Source organism: Miscanthus floridulus, chromosome 7 (assembly GCF_019320115.1).
Source record: "Miscanthus floridulus cultivar M001 chromosome 7, ASM1932011v1, whole genome shotgun sequence".
NCBI classification, from domain to species: domain Eukaryota; kingdom Viridiplantae; phylum Streptophyta; class Magnoliopsida; order Poales; family Poaceae; genus Miscanthus; species Miscanthus floridulus.
Genome location: NC_089586.1, coordinates 73,932,246 through 73,959,598, shown reverse-complemented (window position 1 = coordinate 73,959,598; position 27,353 = coordinate 73,932,246). Strand labels below are relative to the sequence as shown.

General features: G+C 45.8%; 3 protein-coding genes across 3 annotated transcripts; all 3 read left to right on the top strand.

Moving 5' to 3' along the window:
• The first annotated feature begins 834 nt into the window (after nt 1-834).
• Nucleotides 835-6,088, top strand: LOC136467090 (neutral/alkaline invertase 3, chloroplastic). The gene is made up of 7 exons (XM_066465638.1): nt 835-1,071; nt 1,360-1,974; nt 3,120-3,285; nt 3,375-3,586; nt 4,689-5,182; nt 5,273-5,321; nt 5,545-6,088. The coding sequence occupies exons 2-7, from the start codon at nt 1,390-1,392 to the stop codon at nt 5,851-5,853; spliced, it is 1,815 nt and encodes a 604-aa protein (XP_066321735.1). The 5' UTR covers nt 835-1,071; nt 1,360-1,389; the 3' UTR covers nt 5,854-6,088.
• A 10,015-nt stretch (nt 6,089-16,103) lies between these two features.
• Nucleotides 16,104-16,511, top strand: LOC136465659 (uncharacterized). The gene has a single exon (XM_066464307.1). The coding sequence runs from the start codon at nt 16,104-16,106 to the stop codon at nt 16,509-16,511; it is 408 nt and encodes a 135-aa protein (XP_066320404.1).
• Nucleotides 16,512-21,536: 5,025 nt separating this feature from the next.
• On the top strand, nt 21,537-26,732 carry LOC136463447 (SNAP25 homologous protein SNAP33-like). Its single transcript, XM_066462446.1, has 5 exons — nt 21,537-21,631; nt 22,139-22,619; nt 22,711-22,832; nt 22,929-23,026; nt 23,167-26,732. The coding sequence occupies exons 2-5, from the start codon at nt 22,154-22,156 to the stop codon at nt 23,264-23,266; spliced, it is 786 nt and encodes a 261-aa protein (XP_066318543.1). The 5' UTR covers nt 21,537-21,631; nt 22,139-22,153; the 3' UTR covers nt 23,267-26,732.
• The last annotated feature ends 621 nt before the right edge of the window (nt 26,733-27,353 follow it).

Genomic DNA, 27,353 nt, shown 5'->3' with positions numbered 1-27,353 from the left:
GTTTATGTGAGAGAAAAATATTGTTCTGGCTGGAAATTTACGATCGTTTACGACAAGCCACGGCCAAACGAACAGGCTGGAAATTATTGTTGGATTCCCCGCAGGATCCTGACACATGGGTCATACTCGTGCAACGTCACTAATGGCGTGCTTATCGTCATAGTTGATGCCATCCCTATTGCTACCCTGATATATAGGTAAGCTAAAAAACGAAAACACAATCAATATAAGTGCAGGATATGCATGAACAAGGCAAAAGCTAGAGTAATAGTACCATACTATTGGATTACAATGGTATCTTCGATGGCGAATACTATCAGCGAGACTATGGGCCTGCTTGGTTGACATCCAAAATTTGCCGGGCCAAAAGTTGAGCAAAAACATTGTCATAGATTTGGCAGAGCCAAATATGAGAGTTTGATAAATTACTAGCCAAAATCATGGTTTGCCAAATCACTGGCTTGACAAATTTTGAAAGCTAACCAATCAGACCTGTATATCTATATTAGGCGTTTTTTCTTACAATATAGCAACATCATATTTATAGCAGAAGAAAAAATGCGGTAGTATTTTCCTTAGCAGTATAGCATTCTAGCAGAACTACAGAAGAATGTCCATATCCATAGTTTTTTTAAGTCCAATATTCCCCCCAGTAAAGTGCTTTGACATTCGTTGGCAGTCAAAGCTTGAAAATATTTGACCAGATTTTATCGACTAAATACTGTATAGGACCACTAAAATCGTGATAACAAGTTGGCGGAAACAAGAAAAATAGAAAGAGTGGGAAAACAAAAATAGTACTAGTAGAAAGTGGCGTGGGGAGAGGCGCGAGAGAGGTGGTTGGTTGGGGTGGAGGACCGTAGCCTTCCCCGTTTCGTCTCCGATCCTGCTCCTGTTATCTCCTCGGCTCCTCGCCCTTGCTCTCCTCCGTCCAACCCCTTTCCTCCTTCCGCCCTCCGCCGCGCCTGGCCTTCTCCCTTCTCGAGAGGCCACGCTCCATCCCCGCCCGCGCTCCGCCTCCCCTGGCGACCGGCGGCGAGCGCGGCCCAACGAAAGCCTCGTGGTCGGCCGGTAAGAGCTCCTTGCTTTCCTCCACGTGCTGCTCCTGCCGTTACGCAAGCTTTGTTTGATCCCTTCCTCGTTGGACGAGATGAGAAAAAAGTTGTTGCCTTTTGTTCATGTGCTCCTGCATAGAAACTCCGGTTTTGCCCTCCGTTGGAAATTTTGGATTAATGACTTGCCATGCTTCGTCTTACTTCAAATTCGTTCGAATCTTGCTGGGTTTCTCTGATTAGATCTTTTTTTCTTGGTATGAATGGTATCCGACTGCTGCTAATGTAGCCGTCACGCTTCTTGCAGGCGCTCGGCGGGTTGGGGAACAAGGCGCGAATGGGGATCGCGGAGGTGGCTCTCCACACCATGCCGGGGGCGTTCACCACCCACTCCCCGGCATCCATTCTGTCCCTCAGGGCAGTCGCTAGGAGGAGGAACAGGAACACCAATTCGGTGCCCAACGCCAGGGCACTGCAAGGCCTCCTAAGGGTCCCGAGGCTGAGGTCCGTCAGGGGGCTGTGCTGCCAGCGGATCGATGACCTTGCGAGGGTCACAGAGGGGAACGGGACTTGGGTCAAGGATGCCATGAATAACGCCGGCCAGGTTCTTGGCGACGTCAGTGTGCCTGGTCAGGCTGTTGGTGGCAATGGTGGTCTAAATGGGAGTGCTGCCAAGCCTCCACCTCAGAGGCGGAAGTCCTCATCGGTTGAGGATGAGGCCTGGGAACTTCTGCAGGAGTCAATGGTTTACTATTGTGGTAGTCCTGTTGGGACGATTGCTGCCAACGATCCAAACGACAGTGATCCGGTGAATTACGATCAGGTGTTTATTCGGGACTTCATACCATCCGGCATTGCTTTTCTACTGAAGGGGGAATATGAAATTGTGCGTAATTTCATTCTACACACCCTTCAGCTTCAGGTACTGTTCTTATCTTGCTATTTAAATATTATTTTTATGTTGTTTAGGTTTAGGGCCTTATGCCTATCATATGAATTACGATAATGTTAGTGACTATTTATGTAATATGCATTTAACTAATGTTCAAGAAAAAAGTATGCATTTAACTATCAAAAGAATTATACTCCATCCGTTCCAAATTGTAAGTCATTTAGTTGTCGTAAGTCAAATTTCTTTAGTTTTGAACAAGTTTATAAAAAATGCACAAACATCTACAACATCAAACTACATTTATGTTAGATACATCATGAAATATACTTTGATAGTGCATTTATTTGATATTGCGGATATTAATATATTTTTGTATAAACTTGGTCAAAGTTAGACAAGTTTGACAAAGAACAAAGCTAAAACAACTTAAAATTTGGAACAGAGGGAGTACAATTTAATCTAAATACGGTAATTTCATCTTTGTGAACTTATTATCACTTTGGCATGTTGCTTTATATGTATTTGTCTTGGTATATAAATGAAAAATGAGCAATAGCTCAGTTGGTGGAGTCTCCAGTAGAGACACCTCACAAAGTCTGGAACCCAGGTGCTCACATGGTCATGTGAGTATCTCCTTAAAATGAATGGTACTCTCCTCTCTTAAAACAATGCCAGAGGATGCCTTCTTCGCATAGTCGAATTTTTTTTTTTTTGCATACAAATTTGTCTTGATGCTTCCAAATTTCAGCAAGTACACCAGCGGTTAAGACTATCGCCTAGGAGCTACAGAATATGTTGTCAGGAAATATGGTTACACACATGCCTTGGTAAAAGTTGATGTACAATGACATGCATACTTGTTATTTTATTGTCTTTGAAAATTGGCATCCTATGGCTCAAGCAGTTTGTTGCTTTTAAATATATATAAATTGTTTCAGAAGGAAAAAAAATACCATAACCGTATGCACTTCCTAAGATGGTGATATTTTGGGATATGATGCTCAATTAAATGGCATTCCTGTTTTCTGACCTTATGTCTCACTAACATGTGGCTGAACTTCATGCCAGTGAGACATAAAACTACAAAATCCTGAATTGCCACTAAATTGAGTGACATGTCCTCAATTATTCCTCTCGATGTGACAGTTTGTCTGACACCTTGAACTGGTCTATAGAGCTGGGAGAAGACAATGGACTGCCATAGTCCAGGTCAAGGTTTAATGCCCGCCAGCTTCAAAGTGCAGACAATTCTGCTTGATGGTGATGAGGATGCAACTGAGGAGGTCTTGGATCCTGATTTTGGGGAGGCCGCAATAGGCCGCGTGGCACCTGTTGATTCAGGTACTTTTTATAATGGGGTTAGTTGTTTTTGTTTTGGTTACTCTGCATTCCCTACTTTAATTGGGTACCTGATAAAAAATGGGCTTCAGGTCTATGGTGGATCATATTGCTTAGGGCATATGGAAAATGTTCAGGGGATCTGTCACTACAGGAGAGAATTGATGTCCAGACTGGAATGAAAATGATTCTGAAGCTTTGTTTAGCTGATGGTTTCGACATGTTCCCTACATTACTCGTAACTGATGGTTCATGTATGATTGATCGTCGAATGGGAATCCATGGGCATCCACTTGAAATTCAGGTTTTCTTTTTGCTACGCCTAGTTATATTTTCTGTTTCATATGGGTCCTTGTTTCTCAAGTTGATTTTTGTTGTGATTGTTTTCGAGGAAACTTTATAAAAGAATGAAATACACAAACCATCCTTAAAATTGTCTGGGGATGCCATCTAGGTTCCCTAGCCATTAATTTGGAGTTTCACATCTCTGATCTTTCTAAATGGTTCACTCAGGGTACTATCCTTCATAATCAGTTAGTCCATGGCCAGCCTTCTTGGCAGCTCCTGACATCATATTCTTTCATGTTCTCCCTCCCCTCCCTCTCTCTCTCTCTCTCGCTCTCCAGTTCACGCCTTGTTAATGTCCATCAGCAATCCAGCATAGAGAGTCTTGTTAGCGTCCACGTCACCAGTTTACCACGGGGTTTGCACCTTGGGTGAACCACTTAGTAAGTTGAGGGACATGAAACTGCAAATTAATAGTTCAGGGACCTACATAACACGCTTGTACAAGTTTTAGGGACCGCTGATGCATTTTACTCCTATTAAGACTAGAACAAGACTCTTCTAGACATCTACTGGAAAAATTCCAGCATCCTATTATGCAGGGGTTGCAAAGATTAGTTTCTTTTTAGTTTGAGCTTTTAATTTATTGAAATAGCAGATTGTATGTTGGGAGTTTGTACAAGTCTTGTTCTAATCCTGAGCTGATGTTATTGTTGGGCTGATTGTGAAGTATTTTCTACCAGAAAGTTAACATCACTTGCTATTGTTGTAATCTAAATGAAAACATTTGAATCGAACTATTTAATGTTCAAAGCCTGTTGAAATAAAGCATGGATACTATTGGGTTTTTTATGTGGGGAATGAATTTGTATTGGAAAATGGCTTGAAGCAATGAGCTTTCTGGATTGATTGGCATATATAGATAAGTTGATCATCAGTAGTGGTGAAGATGGTACTGCAGAGAAGAAACAAGGATCCCAGAGACAACATTTGTGATTAGGATAGTGATGGCATAATAATTACTAATGCAGACACAAGTTTACAAGGATAGTAACCATGAAAAACTCAACCCAATCTCTATGGGCTATATTATTAGCTCATGCACATTGTTTTGTGTGCAGGCACTCTTCTATTCAGCCCTCTTGTGTGCGCGTGAGATGTTGACTCCAGAAGACGGATCAGCTGACTTAATTCGTGCCCTGAACAATAGACTTATTGCACTGTCCTTTCATATCAGGGAGTACTACTGGCTTGACATGCAAAAATTGAATGAGATATATCGATATAAGACAGAAGAATATTCTTATGATGCTGTCAACAAGTTCAACATATACCCTGATCAGATTTCTCCATGGCTTGTTGAGTGGATACCTCCTAAGGGGGGTTACTTTATTGGAAACCTCCAGCCAGCTCATATGGACTTCCGATTCTTTTCACTGGGAAATTTATGGTCAATAGTAAGCAGCTTGGCAACAACTCATCAGTCGCATGCCATTTTAGATCTTATTGAGTCTAAATGGTCTGATTTAGTGGCAGAGATGCCACTAAAGATATGTTATCCTGCTCTTGAGAACCAGGAATGGAAAATAATCACTGGGAGTGACCCTAAAAACACGTGAGCCTTGGATAATTCTCAATTTTTACGCTCTACCTGGGATCATGTTGCAGTTCCTTTTGACATACTTAGCGATTTCTTTTGATACAGGCCTTGGTCGTACCACAATGGAGGATCCTGGCCAACATTACTGTGGCAGGTTTGCATTCTCTAAACTGTTTTCCTATTACTGTACATTTATTGTCTCTTGAATTTGAATTGGCTTTTATTTGTCCATATGCAAAGCATGGTGTCATTTTGATACACTGTTGCATTTAGCCAAACTTGCTGAGATTTACTGGCAATCTGTCTGCTCACATTTTGTTGCTCCTCTATCATGTGCATATTGAATGTTGTTGAGCAGTTGCTATTATTTTGTGCAGCTCACAGTGGCATGCATCAAGATGAACAGACCAGAGCTTGCAGCCAAAGCTATAGAGGTAGCCGAGAGGCGTATTGCTACAGACAAATGGCCTGAATACTACGACACCAAGAGAGCACGCTTCATTGGGAAACAGGCACGGCTGTACCAAACGTGGTCTATTGCTGGGTTCCTAGTAGCCAAGCTACTGATAGAAAAACCAGACGCTGCTAGGATTCTGTGGAACGATGAGGATGCAGAAATCCTTAATGCTTTGAGCACAAACAGAAAGCGGGGCAAGAAAGTGTTGAAGAAAACATACATTGTGTGAGTTCTCGCAGCAAGTTCCATCAAATAACCTAAGTTAGCATTTGTAAGTTATAGGAAGTGTCGTTCCTGTACATAAACATACATGAGGTTGCATTTTTTATGGGGAGGGGGGTGCCTGCTATTGGATGCTGTTATTATGGATGCATCTGGCTTTGCAACAAAGCTCTTGCTTGAGCATAGACCTGCCTATACACTTTCATTTGGTATGACAAGTTTTCTGGAGTCTCATTACCGAACTTAAAATTTTTGGTTCCTGGAATTACCTCATTTCTCTGGATTTCCAGATACTGTTACGGACATATTTTAAACCCATGAATTGTCAGAGCTGCTAACAACAACGTTATAAAAGAGTTCATCTCGATTTCCATTTCATCTGACGAAACTCTTTCAAACAAAATCCTGAAATAAACTTTCATAATGAACTTCCCCTCGATATTTCTACTAACCCTAAATATCCCCTTGAAGTCAATGATAAACTGCAGTTGTTATTTTAACTATGGATGCCTAACATCATCACAACCCAATGACTGCATCATTTCTTAACCGGTGATCCAGTGTCTATGTAGTGGTGGGTGGGTGTGTGGGGTTCGGGTCTATGTATGACTTTCTTTTTCTTCTATTAATACAATGATACGCAGCTCTCCTGCGTGTTCGAGAGAAAAAAAATGACTGCATCATATATCGTCAAAATCAGTCATTGTCTTAAGCACACATATTGATGCATACTGTTGAGCTAGACAGAATCATAAAGTAGGTGAGTTCTTTGTGTCATCGACCTTAAGAAAGCTATGGTGATTGGTTGCATGGCTATGCCCCTAGCTAGCCTTGTTGGGGCACTCTGGTGGTGCTTGGATGTCTGGCCAAGGGTGTTAGTTGGTCTCTGCCCGGCTTCGTGGAGTGCTTAAATTTGTTGCTCTCGTCGAGCCTGTCCTGGGCTAGCTCGGTCCTACACATGACCTCCCCAGGCCCTCCTCAGGTTTATCCCTTGGCTCCATTTGGCCATCGTCGATCGTGCCTTGTTGCCACCTCCTATTTGGACCGAAGCTCGAGGGTTACCTCGTCAGATTCGGTATGTCTATGCCAACTTGAACCCTAGAGCAGAATATTTCAGATGTTTATTATGGATTCACTCACCCCTCCCTGTCCTTTCTTCGATCTTGTTCATCTTTGGGAGATGGACAGATCTGAAACATTGTTGCGGTAGGGTGCTAGTTGAAGTGATACTATCAGTATTGGACATAGATTTACTTGTGTGATGTGCTAGGGTTTGCCAAGTTCATCAATTTGTCAATGTTGGTGGTGTTTTGAAGCACTTCGCTTGCTGATCCGCATATGTGGATGACGAATATCTTGGTAGTGAACCCTTATAAACATTAGGTCATGGCCGATGATGATTTTCCTCTTCAATCATAAGCAGTATGTAGAGGGTCTAAGATGATGCCATTGGGTGGCGCACCTTGTCAGTGTCGCAACTGTGGCTATGGTTTATGTGATGTTTTGATTTGTTACAACACCTAGGGACTTTATTTCTCATATGGTTTTGATCTTTAGCTACATTTTCCTCTTTAGACATGGATCCTGCTATTTATCACCGCCAATTGATCACCCCAAGTATCACACTTGTGGTATTAGTCACTCGGTTGTATGTTTAGGCGTCGTGCTCTGAGTAGGCCTGGCATTACATATCACCCCTTAATGGAAGATAAGACCTTCGAGTACTTGATCAATGGCTTCAAGTAACTTGTTATTGATACTCTCTTCTACAAAATTTTCTCCATGTTTGTAGTAAGTTCATGAGGTGGTATTTTGTCTTTCATGGAGGAAAGCCTATGGTTTACGATGATTGGCTAACTACCAAGTGGTAGGTGGATGGTTTCCATTGAACCTCTACTTGGGATATAGGACAAAGGAAGAGGCAATCGAGGCCTAGCATGCTTATCTTTCCTAAGATGGTGCATAGGAAGATCAAGGAAGGGTGTAAGCAAACACGAAGGACAACCACAAAGCAACAACTACTACCAACATTCAATGCAACTACAGGGGCTTAGAAATTCTAGTGTTGTTAGTGGATGTTGTGTTACTAGTACCGAAGCATCCTAGTTCATGATCTAGAACTAATTGTACCATTGAACAATGAATTCGTGTATGAACTTGTGAAAAAATGGAGACTAAGCCTAAGCTATGATTGTGTTTGACATTCATGCCTACATGAGACTTGGATCAATTTCTTTGACAACTTAGCATACAAAATGGCGAAGACAATAGAAAACTTGAAAGAACTTGAGCATGAACCATCATTTTGAGGGCAATAGGCATGAAACATTAAAAAAACAAAACTAATTCATCGAATAAAAGATTGGAATTGAAGCAGACAAAACCATATCATAATACTTAAACACCATATTATATTATACTTCATAGTATTCACCAACAATGTTCATCACCATTCATTGGGCCTCACAAGATGCAATTTCATCATGCCTAACAACCATAAGGTGATTTAGAGTTCACATTAACCGAACATAAGTTAGTGACATGAAAATATAGAAGGCATGAGCAAAAAAGGCCTTCAGCTTCTAGAAGTCAGTACCCGTAAAAGGTGACTTCGGGGGTTCCATTCTTCACTTATTTAGGATCATCCCCATGTATATGAGGATGGGGAGGAAGATAAGGTAGAACAATAGGGTTTGTAGCGCTTTCTTATGAGCTTAAGAACTCTTTGCCTTCTTTTGGCAGACATGGTAGATCCTCCTTAACATGTTGGTCATGTTGTCGATCCTCTCCTACTGAGATTTCTTCTCGTTGAGGGTGTTCAGGTGGAGCTGGAGAGCACGAACCTAACCTTCCATGGCCACTTCCTTCCTCTTCTTGTGGTGCTGGAGATTGGTCCACAATCCTTCCATCGCATGCTACACTCTCTTCCTCATACAACCACTAAACAAACCTACATTTGTTCTCATCAAACTAAACAAGGGGAACAGGAAATAGAGAAGTAATAAGATGACAATACAGAACTAATCAATGGAAGTTGAGCATTAAGCAGAACATAGAACACAATCACCTTCTTAACACAGCCAAAGAAATGTTGGTCACTATGATTTCACCCTAGCAATGTGACCATGGCATGCTTGTTGTGATGGCACTTGGGGACAACAATCTTGTCAAGACTAGTCCAATCGGACTTAGGGAGGGCCACGAGAACATCCTTGTGCCACCCATCCTAACACAATCGATGTCAACTAAAGGGTTCTCACTCACATTAAACTGTTAAACCTTAACTAAATCCATGATGAACGCACAACATAAGAGGAAATGTCCTGCTAGATCACAACAACTAACCTTGAATCACAACATCAACCACAACGGGATCAAGAAGGGAAGGGTTTTCTAGATACTCACCCCATTGTTCTTCGATGTAGTGTGAGGAAGAAATGAAACAACCACTATCTTGCTTGGGGACCCTGTATCCCAGTCCCCGATAGCGCACTCGGCTTCCTTGGCATTGGTTGGTATGGAAGGATGATCACGCGGTTGAGGCGAAGCAAAGGGGGAGCGGTTCTTGCCGAACATGGCAATGAAGGCGACAACAAAGACGATGGCGGAGGGGGCGAGGGAGTTGAAGTCAAAGAGAAGGGGGTTTGAATGAATGGACATGAGTGAGTGGTGGGAAGACAAGAGACGTGGGGTTTAACGTGGGGGTGAAAATAGGAAATGCACCAATCTAGCGAATGGATGACCACAAACATGTTACATGCTCCTTCGGTCAACCAAACAAGCTACATATGCTCCCAGTAGCATATCCAACTATCGGGTCATGTAAACCAAACATGGTCCAACTCAGACAGGCTGGATTTAGCTAACTAGGCTAGGAATTAGTCAAGTAACCTATTGACGAGATCCTATCATATGGGTATGTTAAGCATCGGGTCCAATAGTTTCTGACCGAAGAAGACCCCCTGACTGACCCCTCCAGGATCGCCTGGGGGCTCGAGGGCTATACTCATTGGGTACGCTCGTGCGCACCCTCTGGTGAAGAAACTCGACTGAGCCTGACTACGCCGTGGCCTCCGCTTAGGGCTCGGGGGCTCGCCCAAGCTTTAGTCTCTCGATCTACGACACACCCGGGCCCGGCCCTTGGCTCCTGCCTGGCTAACGACGCTAGCCAAGGCACGGGCACAAGAAGACACACCCCGAGCTACCGAGGCTCGGGGGCTCTGATAAGCCTATAGCTCCTCCATATGTTCAAGCAGATATGTCTAGTAACAATTCAAATATAGAGGCTAGTAATTCTTTTATATTCATAGGTCTTAAATTTCGAGATTTTATTTTTGTTGAGAAATATAGCGAGAACGTGGACAAATTTACTACTGTTGGCCTATCATCAAATATATGTTTTAGATCTGCATTATTATTTGCAAAAGAGGAGAAAAGCAAGCAAGGAAATCATGTCAATATTGGTTCTACAAATGTGGATGTCCACGAGGAGTTTCCACCGTAATTGCTGGAGTATTATATTAATACTTGTATGCTGAGCTGCTAGGGCCTTGTTTAGATTGCAAATTTTTGCAATCTGGATACTGTAGTACGTTTCGTTTGTATTTGACAAACTTTGTTCGATCATGGACTAACTAGGCTCAAAAGATTCGTCTCGTGATTTACAACCAAACTGTGTAATTAGTTATTTTTTTTACCTATATTTAATGCTCCATGCATGCGTCCAAAAATTAATGTGATGGAGAGAGAGTGAAAAAACTTGGAATTTGGAGATGATCTAAACAAGGCCTAGTTTAGACGAGATGGTCCTATATTTTATTCCCTAGACTAGAGTCCATCACGTAGAGGAGTATTTGTGCTTGTCTTTGTATTTGGTTATAGTCAGGTCACGTTTTTCTCAGGTCCTGGTGAGTCCGAGTCTGGTTCCAACAGCTTGCGTTGGGTGGCCTGCGTGCCTTTAACCCTGGGCCGCCGCCCCTGTATCAAGCTAGATTGGATTTTATTCTGGGAGTGTTTCGTCTAGGCTTTCTTCTACGAATAGTGAGAGGACATCTCCTCTCATCTACCTTGCCTATCCATTTGGATTGAGAATTACGCGCGATCAAGTTTCGTCTTGGGTGCGTGCTGTGGAATCCTCGTCTTCTGACCGTGGTTCATTGTGGCTGTGGGTGGAAGAAGTTATCTAGGGTTTTGATTGCATCTCATTGTAAGTTGTCCCCTCTATCTATCATATTATTGTCTTGATTGATCAAAGGGATTGTTCAGATTATTTATACTACCATCGCTACTATACTGTATTGGTCCGTGATCAGTCAATTAAGTTTGATATTGCTTGGAATAATTCTCCTGGGTTGCCGTGATCTGTCCGATATTTGAGATCCGAATGTACACTGGTGTTGAGTGAGATTATTCGGTATCCTGCTTTTAGCTATCTTGGAATAGTCACGAGTTGCTGGTGCTTTTGTGAAACAGCGCTTGTAATTTGTGTGAACTGATCTGCTACTTGCTGATTGGCGTGATCACCTGGAAGATAATTATATCGCTACAGTATTAGACTTCTTGCCGAAAACAATATAATTATTGTTGCAGTTCGTCATCTTCTAAAAATATTTGCTGCTGCTATTCAGAGTTGATAAATTCAGAGAAAGCTACATTTTAATTTGTCTGTACCGTGAAAGATTGGGCAACTTTCGGGCATCGTCGGCGTGTCCTTATTAGTTGGTATCAGCTTCTGGGTTGCTCACGGTGCATTTTTATTTTTTTTCAATGGCTGATTTGAAATTGCTCAAGAAAGTTTATCTTTTGCCAAAGTTATCTCTAGCAACATGACTCAAGGAGTACTATGATTGGGAAGAACATATGGAGGATTTCTTCTGGGATCGTGGACTTGAATCGGCCCTAAAAATGTATTATACAGAAGAGACAATGGCTAAAGATATTTTACATTGGTGGGGTCACTGGGCCAAAAAAAATCCTTGTCGGACGTAGAGCAATATGAAAGCTGTGCTTCTACACGTGCACAAAATCCCCAAGGCACTAAGACAAATATACGCTCGTCATGGGCTGATTCTATTGCTGGAGATGAGTACCTTCCTGCTTTTAACCGGCCAGTCGGTGATATTAATTCTTATGAGAAGAAGCTGGGTTCTGGTGTTAGTTATGGCAAGTCTATGTATGCTGAATTTGTTTCTTCTGCTAAATTAAAGCAAGCTACCAGTCACAATAATTATGGTGGCAAGTTATCTGCTTGTGCTCGTAGTTCTCTTGGTACCAAGAAAAAATGTGTGGCAGCAAAGGAAAGTCAATATGTTGATACTCAGAAGTTCATGGTGCATGTTAAAAAGTCAGAGGCTATTATTGCTTCTGCATTTCCTGTTGCCAAGCAGCCCGAGAAGAAATGTGCTCATGTTACTGATGTATTCCTCATATTCAGGAAAACAAAAAGGTGCTCGCAGTTTAGATGTTGTGCATGCTTTGTCTTTGTCTACGCGGAGGCTTCCAATGCCGCGTTATATCCAATAGATGAATCAAAATGATACACTCAAAATTACTCATAAGGCGCGAGTTAAATTCTCCATTGGAAATTATGTTGATACAGTGGACTGTGATATTGCACGAATGAGTTCTTGCCATTTGTTGTTGGGTCGACCATGGTAGTTTGATCTTGATGCTACTCATGTGCTCAAACCGATGCCAGATAGTTCTATCAAGGCTGAGGTGTTTACTCCTACGAAAGTGAAGAAAAAGGCTCCTGAAGTTACCCCAAAGTTGACGACTTTGCTTCAAGAGGGAGAGAATGATGTGACTGTTTTGGCTCCATTATATGCTACTAATATTTCGGATGTTCCTAATAATGCAAGAAAGGATGATGTGATGCTTGATTTGCCAATTGTGGCTTCTGAAAACAATTGTGAGAATTCTAAAATAGCAATTGTTAATTTTGTGATGCCTCAGAAAAAACAGTTTGGGCTCATTAGCTACTCACGTCAAGGAGAATGAGGACAATAAGGATGACTCTATACCATGTATGTCTCTAATTAATGGTATTGATCATTCCAGCAAAGAAATTCATAAGTATATGTCAAAGCCGAGGATGGCTTTGTTTCAAGAAAGGGAGGATGATGAGCCCATAGCTCCTCGATATGTTCAAACAGACATGTCTAGCGACAATTCAAATATAGCCGGGCGATGCCCAAGGCTTCTTTGGCTCCACAACACCGCCATGGTCCACATCGCGTCGCTGCAAGGCCCTCCTGGACTCCAACGCATGTAGACTGAAGACTCATTCCCCCAAACCGTCATGTACCTGACCTATCTCGTTATATAAGGGATAAGGTCGGACCTCAGAGGGGGGAGGATCCAAAGATAGATCATTCCATTACATCCATTGTCCTCTGCTCAGCACCGAGAGCAAGACAACCCAGAGAGGGGCACCGAGAGCTCCATCACTGTATCCCGTCGTCTTCCTCCTCTCCGACGAGGGGAAGGCTCCACCGGTGGTGAGGCAACCTCAGGATTAGCACCGAGCTAACCTCCTACCAAATCTCTCTCTCTCCCTCCTGTACACTTTGTTGTAACCCCCTGATTTTGGGTGCTTTTGAGTATAAGGATAATCGGCTACTGGACATAGGGCACCGATTGGCCCGAACCAGGATAAACCATTGCGTCCTCTCTATGATTCTTATGGTCTTGAGCCCACCCGAGCCACCAGAGACCCGTACTCTGACACTGACTCGAACAACAATACTTGCTGTAGTTCTGACCCTACGATAGCTAGCGTGCTAGGTAGGGGGCAGTGTCAAGTGCAATTCAGTCTCTATGGTGGCCAGAGCCACCCACCTCGTGGCCAGAGCCACCGCGTCGCCCCAAACGGTGGTGTCTGCTTTGTCGACGAGTTCTCCATCGCGGTCGGCGCCTTCGCTCCAGGCCAGGTCCTCAACTTTGGAAGACTGGACTACATCGCCAACTGCTACGATGAGCTTTGTCCACTCCACGGGGCTACATCGGTGGGCAATGAACCCCCAGTGTCGCCCCCTCCATCGGGACTTCTAGGAGCAGATCTCTAGGTCCTGGCCCATCAGATCTGGCATGGTCTGGGCCCGAACCCCACCGTGTTGGACCATCGCCAGATGTTTTATAAGATGGCCAACATTAATGTCTAGATTGCTACCTGTGAGGTGCTCCCACTGCCTAACCACTTCTGTTACTAGCTCCCGGACCTACCTTTCAGAATCTAGAACATGGTGGCATCCTTCTAGATAGAGCTGGAGCACCTCATCAGCCACAATGCGCCTCGAAGCACCATCCTTTCTGGCCGTGGGGCTGGACGTCCCCTTGATGCACACCTTCCTCGAGATCCTCTCGAGGGATGGCCCAGAGTATGACTCTGATGACATCGACTGCTATGCCACACCATGCATGTGCTACCACATTGATGATGAGGTTCTTGCCAAGGAGGCACTCGAGCTCACGCCGCCAGACCAGAGTCCCTGCAGCCGCGTGGCCTACCTTTAGAGAAGGAGGATAGCCTATGAGCTCGACAGGTGGACCTAGAGACCTTTGAGGCAGAGCTGGAGCGCCAAAGGTAGGACCTTATGAGGTAAAGAGCCATGCACACTCTCGGTGACGACGACGCCCACGCGGGGGCTCCCAGTGGCCTCTACTTTCCCCATGAGGCGTACAACATGGCGGCCACCACCTGCCGCCTGGAAGACATCTCCAACATGCCGAACCCAAAGACCAACAAGCGGCTAAACGAGATGAAGCGGCTCCTCTACATCGCTCTCGAGTAGCAGGCCAAGAGCTCAGCCTCTTGGTGCTGCGCCATGCTTTCCTGATCGTCCTAGATGATGGCCACACCCAACGGGGACCATTCTGACGCTCACGCCCCATAGGCGTGGGGGGGGAGCAGCAACGACACCTCCAGCAATAGCTCTGATTGGCCACAGACCTAGGGCGCCAAGCCTCGGTAGGAGTGAAGGTGTGACCCTTCTCCGCTGTGTCCCCCCCCCCCCCTCGCCACCAGATCGGCGATGATCGCAATGTCCGTGACACCATCAAGGCCAAGCACCATGCTCAAGCGCAGTCCCATACCCCTAAGCAGTGAGGTAAGGGTGCCGCCCCAAATCATTTCGCCCCCCTAGCATTTGGGGCAGTGATCCGGGTGGCTCCCAACCCTAGGCATTTCCGCCCAATGATGTACATCTCCAAGTACGACGGTGAGACCAACCCAGACCATTCGCTAGAGGACTACCACCTCGCCATGAATGCCGAGGAGTCAGATGATGACTTCATCGTTCAATATCTTCCCCTGCTTTTATCAAGCTCGACCAGAGCTTGCTCGAGCAGCTTGATCCCGGCAGCATCCGCTGTTGGGGCGATCTCCGTTCAGTCTTCATTGGCCACTTCTAGGTTACCTACACTCACCCGTGTAACTCCTAGAACCTCCATAACTATAGGCAGAGGGCCGATGAGACCCTCTAGGAGTACATCCAGCACTTCTCTAAAAAGCGCAATGAGCTTCCCAACATCACCGACGCTGACATAATCAATGCCTTCATCTACGGCATGACTTGTGAGGTGTTGGTTCATGTGCTCGGTCATGAGACCCTATGCATAATGTGGGAACTCCTGGACGTCGCCACCTAGTATGCCACCAATGAGGAGGCCATCTAGGCTAACTTTAGTGGCAAAGCCAAGGCCACTAGTCACCATAGCGGAGGGGATGGCGGCGACGACCCCACTTCATCCTAGCGATGCCACGATAGGAGGAACAAGGACCAATAGTGTCATGGGGAGGAGATGGTGGCCGCGGTCAACCGTGCTGCCAGGCCTCAAACCCATAGGCAAGGCGCATGCCCAGAACACTTCGAGAAGGCGCTCGAGGCCCCTTGCCTGTTCCATGGGAGGAAAGCCAAGCACCTCCTCAAGGATTGCACTACCATGAGGGGCTTTGCCCTCAGCCAATAGGGCAAGGCCCAGAAGCCTGCCCCGAAGGCTAGTGCCCCAGCGGACGACGCCCAAGAGAAAGACACCGAGTTCCCTGAGGCCGAGTGTTGCCTCATGATCTTTAGGGGCTCCTAGGCCCACGAGTCTCATCGGCAATGCCATATCATCGAACAGGAGGTGAACGCTGTTCACACCCTCGCCGCTCCAACACAGCTTCGATGGTCCTAGATGGCAATCACCTTCGACTAGGAAGACCACCCCGATCGCGTCCCTCATCCGAGAAGCTACCCGCTTGTGGTCAGCCCGATCATGGGCACCATGCGCCTCACCAAGGAGCTGATAGATGGGGGCAGCGGCCTCAACATACTCTATGTCAGCACCCTCTACAAGATGGGCATCCCCCGGAGTAGCCTATGGCCTAGCAAGGCACCGTTCTACGGGATCATGCCGGGGAAGGAAGTTGTGCCCCTTGGGTGCATTTGGCTCAACTTCACCTTCAGCCAACCAGACAACTTCCGCAAGGAGCCACTCACATCCGAGGTGGTTGACTTCCCTGTTGTCTACCATGCCCTTCTCAGTCGATCGTGCTTTGCCAAGTTCATGGCCATCCCCAACTACACTTACCTAAAGCTCAATGTGCCTAGCCCAAAGGGGGTCATCACCGTCGAGGGCAGCTTCGAGCAAGCCTACTACTATGAGCAGTATTGTGTTGCCTAAGCAGTCGTGCTCGTTGCCCTCTATGCTCCCAACGGCCCTAGCCATGATGCAGGAAAGGCGCCGGTGGAGGGAGCAACCAAGACAGCAGCAGCGCTCGACTGACCGAGCATCGGTGAGGTGGCCAAGGCTCCTAGCGATAGTGATGGCTCGGCTGGCCCTTCCATCCAGGTGCTTAGCCCCCTAGAAGGGGTTGACCCGATCGAGGTGAGTTCTAACCTTTCCCCATGAGGGAAGGCCAATGCCAAGCCATCTGCCTAGAAGCACCGCCTCCCAAACCATAACCCGTCTGCCGACCTCCTTCGCCGGCCTACCTCTCCAACAACAAAAACCAAGATAAGTCCTATCGTCCTGACCATCTTGCTTCGCTTGTCTCTATTACTATCTCCTTTAACCCGAGCCACTCTAGCAGTAGCTCGGCTACACTAGAGGATTGACTGAGCTAACCATCTACTGACTTCTCTAAAGGAGGACTACTGTAGAAGGCCCTCGAGCAAGGCAAGGACAAGGTGAATGGAGCAAGAGGACTAGGCTAGGGATCGGCAAGGCGTTAATGGAATGGCCTCGACCACCGTGTTACCAGCTATGTCATCTTTCCCTTCTCTTATATCCATTATGTTTCCTTTGTAGCTATCTGCCTGTCTCTCGATCCTTCGTTGGATCGTACCACCCCACCGCATGACGGTCTACCCCCCCCCCAAAAAAAAGGGCATCACCGAGGGTTCGAAGGTCGACCCACTAGGATTCAAGGTCACCCAAAGCACCCAAAGTGTGAGGGGCATTCATGGTTGGGCACTAGTGGCCATAGCTAGGAGCCAAGAAGCGAAACCGGCCGATCATTGAACAATGTTCAAGTATCGATCTCGAGCCACTCATGGTGACCCATCGAGGGAGGCAGCAAGCCCCTGAGCATTGATAGAAGGGCTCAGGAACTATACGAGTGGCTCAGTCAAGAAGCCAAGGATCTCCCCTAGAGGGGACATGACCAGGGCATGGAACGACCATAAACCTAGGGTTCTCATGAACTTACCCGCTAGTAGCGCAGGCACGGCGATCCTGGCCACCGAGGCCATCATCATAATAGCCCATCCCAACGAGGGACTAAGTCTTTAAGCACAACTCAAGAGCAATGAGATTATAAGCGAAAGTAATTTCATTTCATTGATTAGGAATGACCCAATTACAATATACAACAGGAAAAACTGTTATCCCAAGAACCGCCCATGCGGCAATAGCAACCGTGCCAGCCTGCCTGACCCCCACTGACCTATGGTTGGGGCCGCGCAATTCGCTGACAAGCGTGGGGAGACTCGGATGGTGTTCCTCCAACCCAAGAGGCAGGAGCGGCTTCGCGGTAGCAGTGATGATGAGGGGCGAAGCGAAGGGGTAGAATCTCGCCTCACCCTCGTCCACTCCTCCACCGAGCTCTAGCCTTGAGTTGGATGGTCGCCCTCGAGGTGACAGGAGGGCTCTTCCTATGATAAATGAGGGAAGCCCCAGTAGCCCATATCGCTGGGATTCTTCCGCCCTCTAGAGGAAGACGACAGGGAAGAAGTGCAGCGGCGTGCGTGGTCGAGGAAGTGCCAAGGGTGGCAGCGCATGAGGAAAGGACAACATCCCTCAATGCCAACCCTCACCCTCCCTCCATGCGATGTTGTGGCCTTCTCTTCACTAGAGCCCTTCCACCCTCAAAGGAGTAATCGCTCGGCAGACCAAGATAGGCTCACCTAGAGGGAAGCATCACACTCCATCGTCGCGATGGCCGCCAAAGAGATAGATCTAAGAGGAAGAAGAGAAGGGGCTAGAGAAGGGATTAAGGATGTCATGTCCCCTAGGGGCTCACCTTTATAGCCTAGACGATGCGTCGTGAGCGGCTCCGAGCCCTCCGATCAGCCATCAACAGCTAGAAGGGGCCTTAGGGAACTAGTTAGGCGTCTCTTCAATCCCCATAGCGCACCTCAAGGCGGTTGCATAATGGTGGCCGTGTCGTAAAGGCAGAGTCAGGGGGGCCACTGACAATAAGTCAACCACCCACTCCACTTTCCACCACGCGTGCCGCCCACTTTGCACGTGCCTCCTCATGGGACTTGAGGGGATCCGACTCCCCTCGGGCCCACCGACCATCATCGATGGCCTAGATCCAGGCACACCGAGCATCATGGCTCCTCCACCAGATCTGCTCCACGTGGCCCTAATGTCCCATCTCCTAGACGAAGTGGGATGGCGTGTGAGTGCACGCCATAACTCCTCCGGCAGGCACGATGACCCAGACGCCATCAACCACCTGCGTAGGGCGTTAGCAGAAGGGATGTGACCAGAAGCCACCACTCCCGCTGACAGAGAGGCCCCACAATGGCCTAGGGGGCTGCACTGGCTCCCCAGGTGGAGTAACCTGACCCTCCGATCGACGGGCGCTCGGGCGACACACCCCCAAAACCAACCAACTCCCTAGAGTTGGGTTAGGAGTCGCTAAACAGCAAGCCCAACGAGGGCCCCTCTGAGCTCGGCACGCTCCTCGCACCCTGACCTATGGCCGTGAAAGGTTGGCCCCAGAAGGCCAATTCGAGAAGGTTGGACCAGCTACCAAAGCCTCTAGAAGGGCGTGGCACGCTGGTTGATTAGGTGGCCTTGAGCCAGAGCCTAGACGCTCTCAATCACCCGACCCACATAGGCTCTGACCACAATGGAGGGTGGCCCTAGGCTTAAAGTCTGAGGAGTCCTAGACGAGTCTTCTGAGCCCTCGCTTGAGCTTTAGACCTAAGGAACATAGGAAGAAAGAGAAGGGGTCAGCACCACTACCACTTGGCCTCGATAGCCAAGCGTCCCCCGTCATGCCAGGGGAAGGGCCCCACGTAGGGCATCGTACTCTCATCAGCGGAAGTCATCCCCACCAAGGAGGGTTCGATCACCAGAAGATTGAATTCAGCCCTTTGTCGCCATCATGCTAAGTGAGGCCACGAAGGGCTCGGGGGCTCCTAATGAGATCCTAACATATAGGTATGTCAAGCCTCAGGTCCAATAGTTCCCGACCGAAGAAGACCCCTTGATCGACCCCTCCAGGATCGCTTGGGGGCTCAAAGGCTATACCCATCGGGTACACTCGCATGCACCCTCTGGTGAAGAAACCCGGCCGAGCATGAATACGTCATGGCCTCCGCTCAGGGCTTGGGGGCTTACCCGAGCCTCAGGCTCCTGATGTACGACACACTCGAGCCTGGCCCTTGGCTCCTGCCCGGCCAATGACCCCAGCCAAGGCCCGAGCACAAGAAGACACGCCCCGAGCTACCAAGATCAAGCACAGGGCGTGACACAAGAAGACAAAGCTTCTCTATGGCTTCCAAGGGCTCGGGGGCTCTCGGGCCAACACATCAGCCCCTCGAGCCGGCCTCCTTCGCCACCAAGAAGACTCCAGAAGGCACACCTGGGAGAGGTCGGTTTAAGCCAACATAGCCTGACACTCAGCGTGTTAGAACAGATCAGTCGGACGACGCCCAAGGATTCTTCGGCTCCACGACACCGCCACGGTTCATAGCGCATCGCTGCAAGGCCCTCCTGGACTCCGGCGCATGTAGACCGAAGACTCATTCCCCCAAACCACCATGTACCCGACCTATCTCGTTATATAAGGGATAAGGTCGAATCTCAGAGGGGGGGAGGATCCAAAGACAGATCATTCCATTCCATCCATTGGTCTCTGCTCAGCACCAAGAGCAAGGCAACTTAGAGAGGGACACCGAGAGCTCCTCCACTGCATCCCATCGTCTTCCTCCTCTCCGACGAGGGGAAGGCTCCACCGGCGCAAGGCAACCTCAGGATTATCACCGAGCTAACCCTCTACCAAATCTCTCTCTCCCTCCTGTACACTATGTGGTAACCCTCCGATTTTGGGTGCTTTTGAGTATAAGGATCATCAGTTGCTGGATGTAGGGCACCGATTGGCCCGAATTAGGTTAAACCGTTGCGTCTTCTCTGTGATTCTTGTGTTCTTGAGTCCACCCGAGCTACCGGAGACCCATACTCTGACACTGACTCGAACAACAATGCTTACCGTGGTTCTGACCCCATGACACCTATCACTACCTGTAAGTCACATGAACTAAGCAAATCAAAAGGTCCAGATGCAAAGTGTGGTGATCACTCTGTCCATCAATGTAAGACATACTTGATAGAAGGAGAAAGTCTTCAAAAGTAGATTTGGATATTTGATTTCTCAGACAATACATTGTTACTTGCAACAAATCAACATCATCTTAAACTTATTTTGAGTACAAGTCTAGTCATATAGCTTGTATACGATAAATATGTATATGCCTTAACTAATTGGATTGATAAAGTTTGAGACTTCAAATAAAAATGCACCTTCCACTAAAATTATTCCAATCACAGCTGAGGTAGAACATTTATTTGTTCAAATATGGTAGAAGCATGTCATGTACTCCGGTGTGCTTTATTTACAGATGGGACAAAGATGAAATGGGATATCCTTCCTTCATATATCTATTTTTAGAGGGATACTCCCTCCGTCCTGTAATATAGTGCACTCTAGCATTCAAAAAATGTCCTCAAATATAATACATTTTAGAGAAAAAAAACAGTTTTGCATCCAATACTTTTCATTTATCAACTAATCACCATTAATCATGTTGATGATAGCGTCGGATTAGGAAATAAAATGAGGGTGCGTACGTCTTTTATGTTCTCTTAATTTATTTTAAAATTCCTAGAATGCACTATATTACAAGACAGAGGGAGTAGTAAACATACTGTTGTTAAATTAAAGAAACAGAGAAAAGAGAGAATCGGTAGCTCCTGTGGAATATCAATGTGGTTTCCTTGCATCTTTGCATGATAATGACAGCATGTGAGAAATTGCAGGATGATTATCACGGAGGTCGTATTTACCTTCGTGTCACAGCCACCGAATGGATCGTATAAGTTTCCAAAAATAACAGCAATTTCAGTTAAAATTTTTTTAGAGTGAACGATAAATAGCACCTATATATAGACGGAAGGCACAACAAACAAACGAAGTTTGCTTCCAAATAAAGGCACATTTGTTGCCTCCTCTTTGGTTGTCCGGAGAGGAGGAGGAGGAGGAGAAGGAGGCCGTTATCATTAGCCTGGTTGATAATATCGATCTATCTTTCTTGATTGAGTTCCTTTTCGTTCTTTTCCGATATGGTTCCTAGTGTATTAGTTCCATCTTACCAATTAGATGTTGAATCAGATGAAATGCAGAGATTTGTGTTCAATTTTATCATGCTATGACTTCTTGTTAATTGTAAATAAAAAAAAACATGCTCGCTTTCTCAATCCTATATTGATTTCGTCTTGGTGCATAATAACACCATTTGATGTATGAACTATATGGGCATTGGGCGATGTAGAGGTGTTCATCGGATTAAGGAATGTTTACATTAGAATTATTATGAGTCAGTATGTGTTGTATGATCCTAGGTAATGGAGAAATTAAATTTTATCCTTGAAAACAAATGTCTATTCAATATCTAATTGAACTCGATCAAACATGACAGTCTCCACTTATACAACAATTCACACTTGGAAAACTCTGCTCGTTTGCAAGAACTACTTATAAGTAATTAGCTATTTTTGTATTGACCAAATAATAGGGAGCGGACGACAAAATGCCACGCGGCGGAAAGCCCGCGGCTTCGTCGAAGCCGAACCCCTTCGACTCCGACTCGGACTCCGAGTCTAAGAATAAGCCGGCGGCGAAGAAGTCCGGGGCGTACCAGGCCCCCGCCGACGCCAAGAAGCGGTACAAGGACGGGTTCCGCGACTCGGGCGGGCTGGAGAACAAGTCGGTGCAGGAGCTGGAGCACTACGCCGCGTACAAGGCCGAGGAGACCACCGACGCGCTCGCCGGCTGCCTGCGCATCGCCGAGGACATCAAGCAGGACGCGTCCGACACGCTCATCACGCTGCACAAGCAGGGGGAGCAGATCAGCCGCACGCACGAGAAGGCCGTCGAGATCGACCAGGACCTCACCAAGAGCGAGTCGCTTCTCGGCAGCCTTGGAGGCTTCTTCTCCAAGCCATGGAAGCCCAAGAAAACGAGGCAGATCAAGGGACCGGCACAGGTGTCACGAGGTACCCTACCCTAGCTACCTACGACGACGATCGTGTCCTATACATCTACATACACTGGAACTGAAACAAACTGAATAATGAAATGAAACAGATGACTCCTTCAAGAAGAAGGCCAGCCGCATGGAGCAGAGGGACAAGCTCGGGCTGAGCCCGCGAGGGAAGCGCGATCCTCGCCACTACGCCGAGGCCACCGATGCCATGGACAAAGTCCAGGTTCGTGGCTGCATGCTCTGCTCACTGATACCAAGACGAAATCGATTGCGACCCGGCAGCTAGCTACTAAGCCATGTTAATTTGTGAATCTTGCAGATCGAGAAGAAGAAGCAGGACGACGCCCTCGATGACCTCAGCGACGTGCTGGGCCAGCTCAAGGGCATGGCCGTCGACATGGGCTCCGAGCTTGACAGGTGAGCTTGTCGCCTCCTCCTTGATGGAGTTGCTGAACCAGATCGAGTAGCTCAATATTCTCGATCAGCAATCTTTGGATCTTGGATGGAAATGCTGCTTCTAGTACTGTCGAAGTAATTTGTTCTGCCCAACATTTCAGGCAAAACGAAGCGCTGGATAATCTGCAAGGCGACGTGGACGAGCTCAACTCCAGGGTGAAGGGAGCCAACCAACGTGCGCGCAAGCTGGTCGCCAAGTAGGCCGCCTCACACGTGGGAACGAAGGGGACCGGGGAGCTTGCATTTCTTGGGTTTCCATGGTCTGCATCACGAATCGCCCTCGAATTGCTCTCCATTACATAGAGAGCGTCTTTTTGTTCAACACAGATCAATGTTCTTTTTCCTTGTTGACCAATGTGTGTATGATCGTCACGAGCATATCAAGAGATTAAACCACCACTCCATTTAGGCCACAAAATGACTCACATGACTCCCAATAACAACTTTGATCATTAATTTTATTACATTAATTATATGTGTAAAAATATAGCAAGAATATTCTTTTGTGAAGCTACTTTAGGGAGAAATGGACTCGCATGAATTTTAAAGATCCAAATTAAGTCAGCACGCACATAGTAATTTCTAATAAAACTGAAATGGCACCGTGTGCACCTAAATCAAGTGTCCTGCAAAATTCGAGTTTTAGAATTAAAACAAGATAATGCCACACGTGCAAAAGATGATAGGGATGGATTCTTTGACCAGATACAAAGAACTTTAATTTACATGCATCACATAAAGCAAAAACATAAAAAAAAAATCTATCTATGCAAAAGTGTTTTATTTCACAAATAGATTGCCTACTTATTGAGCAACTCCAAGAGACTTGGTAAAATTAGATGCTAAATTACGAGATTTAGCTATTATGTAAAATAGAAAGCCCATCTAAAATGTAGTATTTTACAGCAGCCTAATTAAATTAGAAAACACAGATAGCAAGCAGAACTCGCTAGGGACATATGGCCAGCGAGAATGGTGGGATAGCCATCTGGGAAAAATAGAAAACAATATAGACAAGCTGTTAGAATGCTTTTTAAGAGCACAATAACTATAAATGGCTTCACAAATGCATTTACCCAATCTGCTGGAGCTGCTCTTGTAGAAAAAGGAAACAAACTCATACTCCATCTCTAGATATCTATGATGGTGAACAAGATGACCATCGGGACACTAGTAACAAATCCCAAGCAGAATAGTAAGATGGTACTGCATTGGCATCCTTTGAATACAAGGTCAATGCTAGATTGCAAGTAGCACATATGGTATGAATAAGAATAATTATGCTGCTAAAACATATAGTGAACATGTACATAACAACCCTCAAGATAGGATTCATGACAGCGAGGATTTAGCGTCTTTTTATGTGCATTTCTCTCTATAAATTGCAGGCACATCCATATTAGCGTCTTTTTTATGTTCCTTGAGACCCATGTCTCAGGTCTCCATGACAACGAGGATTTAGCTGCAGGGGGGACAACGTCATCATCATGTCAACAAAACGTGCATCAGTGCATGTTAAATCCTGAGCAAGCAGTGTAGTGTGAGATTTTGATCCCCTACACAGAATTAAGTTGTGGAATTTTCCGTTTCAGTTAAGATGTGAGGCATCGTTGGCATCACGTCATGTCCATAATGAAATCAGGCTTTTCATTGATTAAATATGTCAAAACAGTCTAAAGAAACAGCTAACTCTAACTGAGTGCTCGTCCGCGGTTCCACCCGAGTTCGAGTCGTCCCGGACATGGGATTAGACACCAAGGAAACAGGTACCGTGCACGCACAGATCTAATAATCAACACGGAGATTCGTGGATCAATAACGGCAAGATGAAAATGCAGTTCTATCACTTTCCAAAGCTCATCAGCCACTGAAAACTTGTTTTTTTTAAATAACATTTAACCCGTGTAGAAGAACCTACTTAGCTCTAGTTTCTCTTTTCTTGGATTTCTGTTGTCGTTTTGTCTACAGTTTTCTTATTCAAGACTTCAGAGCATGTGACAGGTTTTCTACTCCCTAGCACACTAGTATTAGGCCAGTGCACCACCTCCAGTTGTGACATTGTCTTCTGCTTCAACATAGGCCGAGCTGCAATTTTCTTACAAATAAATAAATCAATGTAAATAAAGAATGATCTGTTTCAAATTTTAACTTCCTTCAGAAAAAAAAAACTTATCAAGAAAAACATGTCGAAAACTTTTAGCTGGCAACAACCAATGCCATGTTTCAAATGGAAGTATTAGGGCCGATTCCTCCTGTAGCGCTTGTTCGGTTAGCTCTAATCCGAGGGGCTTGGAAGAAGATTGAGAGGATTTTTATCCCCTACAAATTAAATTCCTCCTCGATCGAAGATTGACCGAACATGCGTTTATAAATTCCTAAATACTCCTTGAGAGAAGTATAGGCAATTGCATAGACAAACAAGTGGGGTACATAAGACAAACAATGATGGCGTTGTTTAACACAACTTATTTCTCAACCCTTGGACATACTAAATAAAGTTGTGTCAAGTAGAGTAGGATTTTATCAATAAGAAGAATCCAATAATGAGTGAATTGAATAATCAAAAAAATGCTTTTTTATAAGTTTTTCACAAAAAAAGACTATATACACAATAACAAGTTGTGTCCAATAGGGAAATAGGTCAATATTTTTTCTTCCCTTAGAATCAAAGTTTAAACGTAAACGTTCACCACATGCACACACACTCATCTAGATGAACACAAGCATGCAATTCTACTGCTATAAACACGTCAAAATGAAATTGATAAAGTCACTACATCTTGCTTTGCCTTCCACAAAAGGAAGCGTCGTTAAAACTTATGGCGTGGCTAGCGCCCTAATGTCCGGACGCTACATTTGCCCCCTGCTGATATGCATGCTGCCTGCCTGTTGCTGCTACGCGGCTAGCATCGGACGCAACATCCACCATCCCATCCAGCTCTAACTCCGCGTTAATTGAACTGTTAATAATTAATCGAACAGCTAAGCTTCTCCCGTGACCGAGGGGGAAGAGCGAAGCGGCAAGGAGGCAGGAGGCTGGCAGCATGATGCGGAGGGCATGTGCGGCCACCAGCGTAGCCACGTAGGCCATAGGATGAGTCTCCTAGCAATAAAAATTTTGGGGGGGGGGGGGGGGGGGCAGAGATCGCGCTTGTAACCATAAAGTCATCGATTAGAACTGAAATAAAACAAAATATTTACTGCAACACGAATTATGTTTTTGTGCAACAAATTAAAACCTCAACTGCAACAATATAAGATTTTGCAACATTTGGGATGCAATAATGCTAGTTAGTCTCCTGCAACTGTAGAAAAATTCCTTGCGCAATAAGCCACCTTCAAGTCAAAAGTTAAGTTCAATATTCACGAAGAGCATGTGCAACATACCACTCAAATAAATAAATAAAATATTGGTGCAACAAACAGAAAAGAACTCTTGTAACATCTCACAATGAAACAAATGTTGCACGGATAAAAATGATGCAACATCTAAAAACAATAGTTGCAACATCACAATATCGCAGCCGCAACATCACGAAATAGCAAATGTCACACATCATAGTACAAACATGAAAAAAAATCAAAACTGCAACATCACAAATGACCAATCGACATTGAAAACCTCACATTGCAACATAAAAAATCTGTAGATGTACCGGTGGAAGGGGCGTGAGAAGCATGTCATTCTTGAAGATGCGATACACAAGGGAATCTCCATGAGTCGGGAATTCAGCTTCGCAGGAGATGCATTGCTGTCCGCCAGGGGAGAAGAAGGCTGACAAGCTGATGTGGTGTCGACTGCTAAGCTATGGTGGCTCTCACAATGCAATGACGGGAGGGCCAGGTTGACGATTCATGGGGCTTCTAGTGGCGGTGAGGCTAGGGGTGTGTGTTGTTGAAGCTCCTGTGAGCTGATTTTGTCGATCTCCACTAGCCATAGCCAATCGATGACGGATAACACGAGGAAGTTGTGGACATCATGGTGAAAAGCTCCAAGCTAGGATGAGAATGGAAAAAGTAGAAGAAAGAAGAAGCGCAGTCATGTGGATGAGGAGCCACGTCGCTAACAAAAGGAACAGGTGCGGACACGGGCCTCCTGTAGAACTGTCTGACGATTTGCGCTAGCAACCACAACATTACTATAAAACTTAAAATAAACCCAAAAAAACATAACCACCCAAGTCGATCTCTTGAACCAAATCTACAGGTATCTAACTAGCTTGTAGGATCGATTAAATTCTAAGAGAGTAGTAATAAAAAACTTTTAAAGTGTTTTTTGAATCTCGAC

Coding starts and splice junctions, on each gene's coding strand:
- LOC136463447 (XM_066462446.1), top strand. CDS start 22,154: ATGCCACGCGGCGGAAAGCCCGCGGCTTCGTCGAAGCCGAACCCCTTC. Junction 22,620..22,710: donor ACCGGCACAGGTGTCACGAG/GTACCCTACCCT, acceptor GAAATGAAACAG/ATGACTCCTTCAAGAAGAAG. Junction 22,833..22,928: donor ATGCCATGGACAAAGTCCAG/GTTCGTGGCTGC, acceptor TGAATCTTGCAG/ATCGAGAAGAAGAAGCAGGA.
- LOC136467090 (XM_066465638.1), top strand. CDS start 1,390: ATGGGGATCGCGGAGGTGGCTCTCCACACCATGCCGGGGGCGTTCACC. Junction 1,975..3,119: donor TACACACCCTTCAGCTTCAG/GTACTGTTCTTA, acceptor ACTGGTCTATAG/AGCTGGGAGAAGACAATGGA. Junction 5,322..5,544: donor GGCCAACATTACTGTGGCAG/GTTTGCATTCTC, acceptor TATTTTGTGCAG/CTCACAGTGGCATGCATCAA.
- LOC136465659 (XM_066464307.1), top strand. CDS start 16,104: ATGGGCACCATGCGCCTCACCAAGGAGCTGATAGATGGGGGCAGCGGC.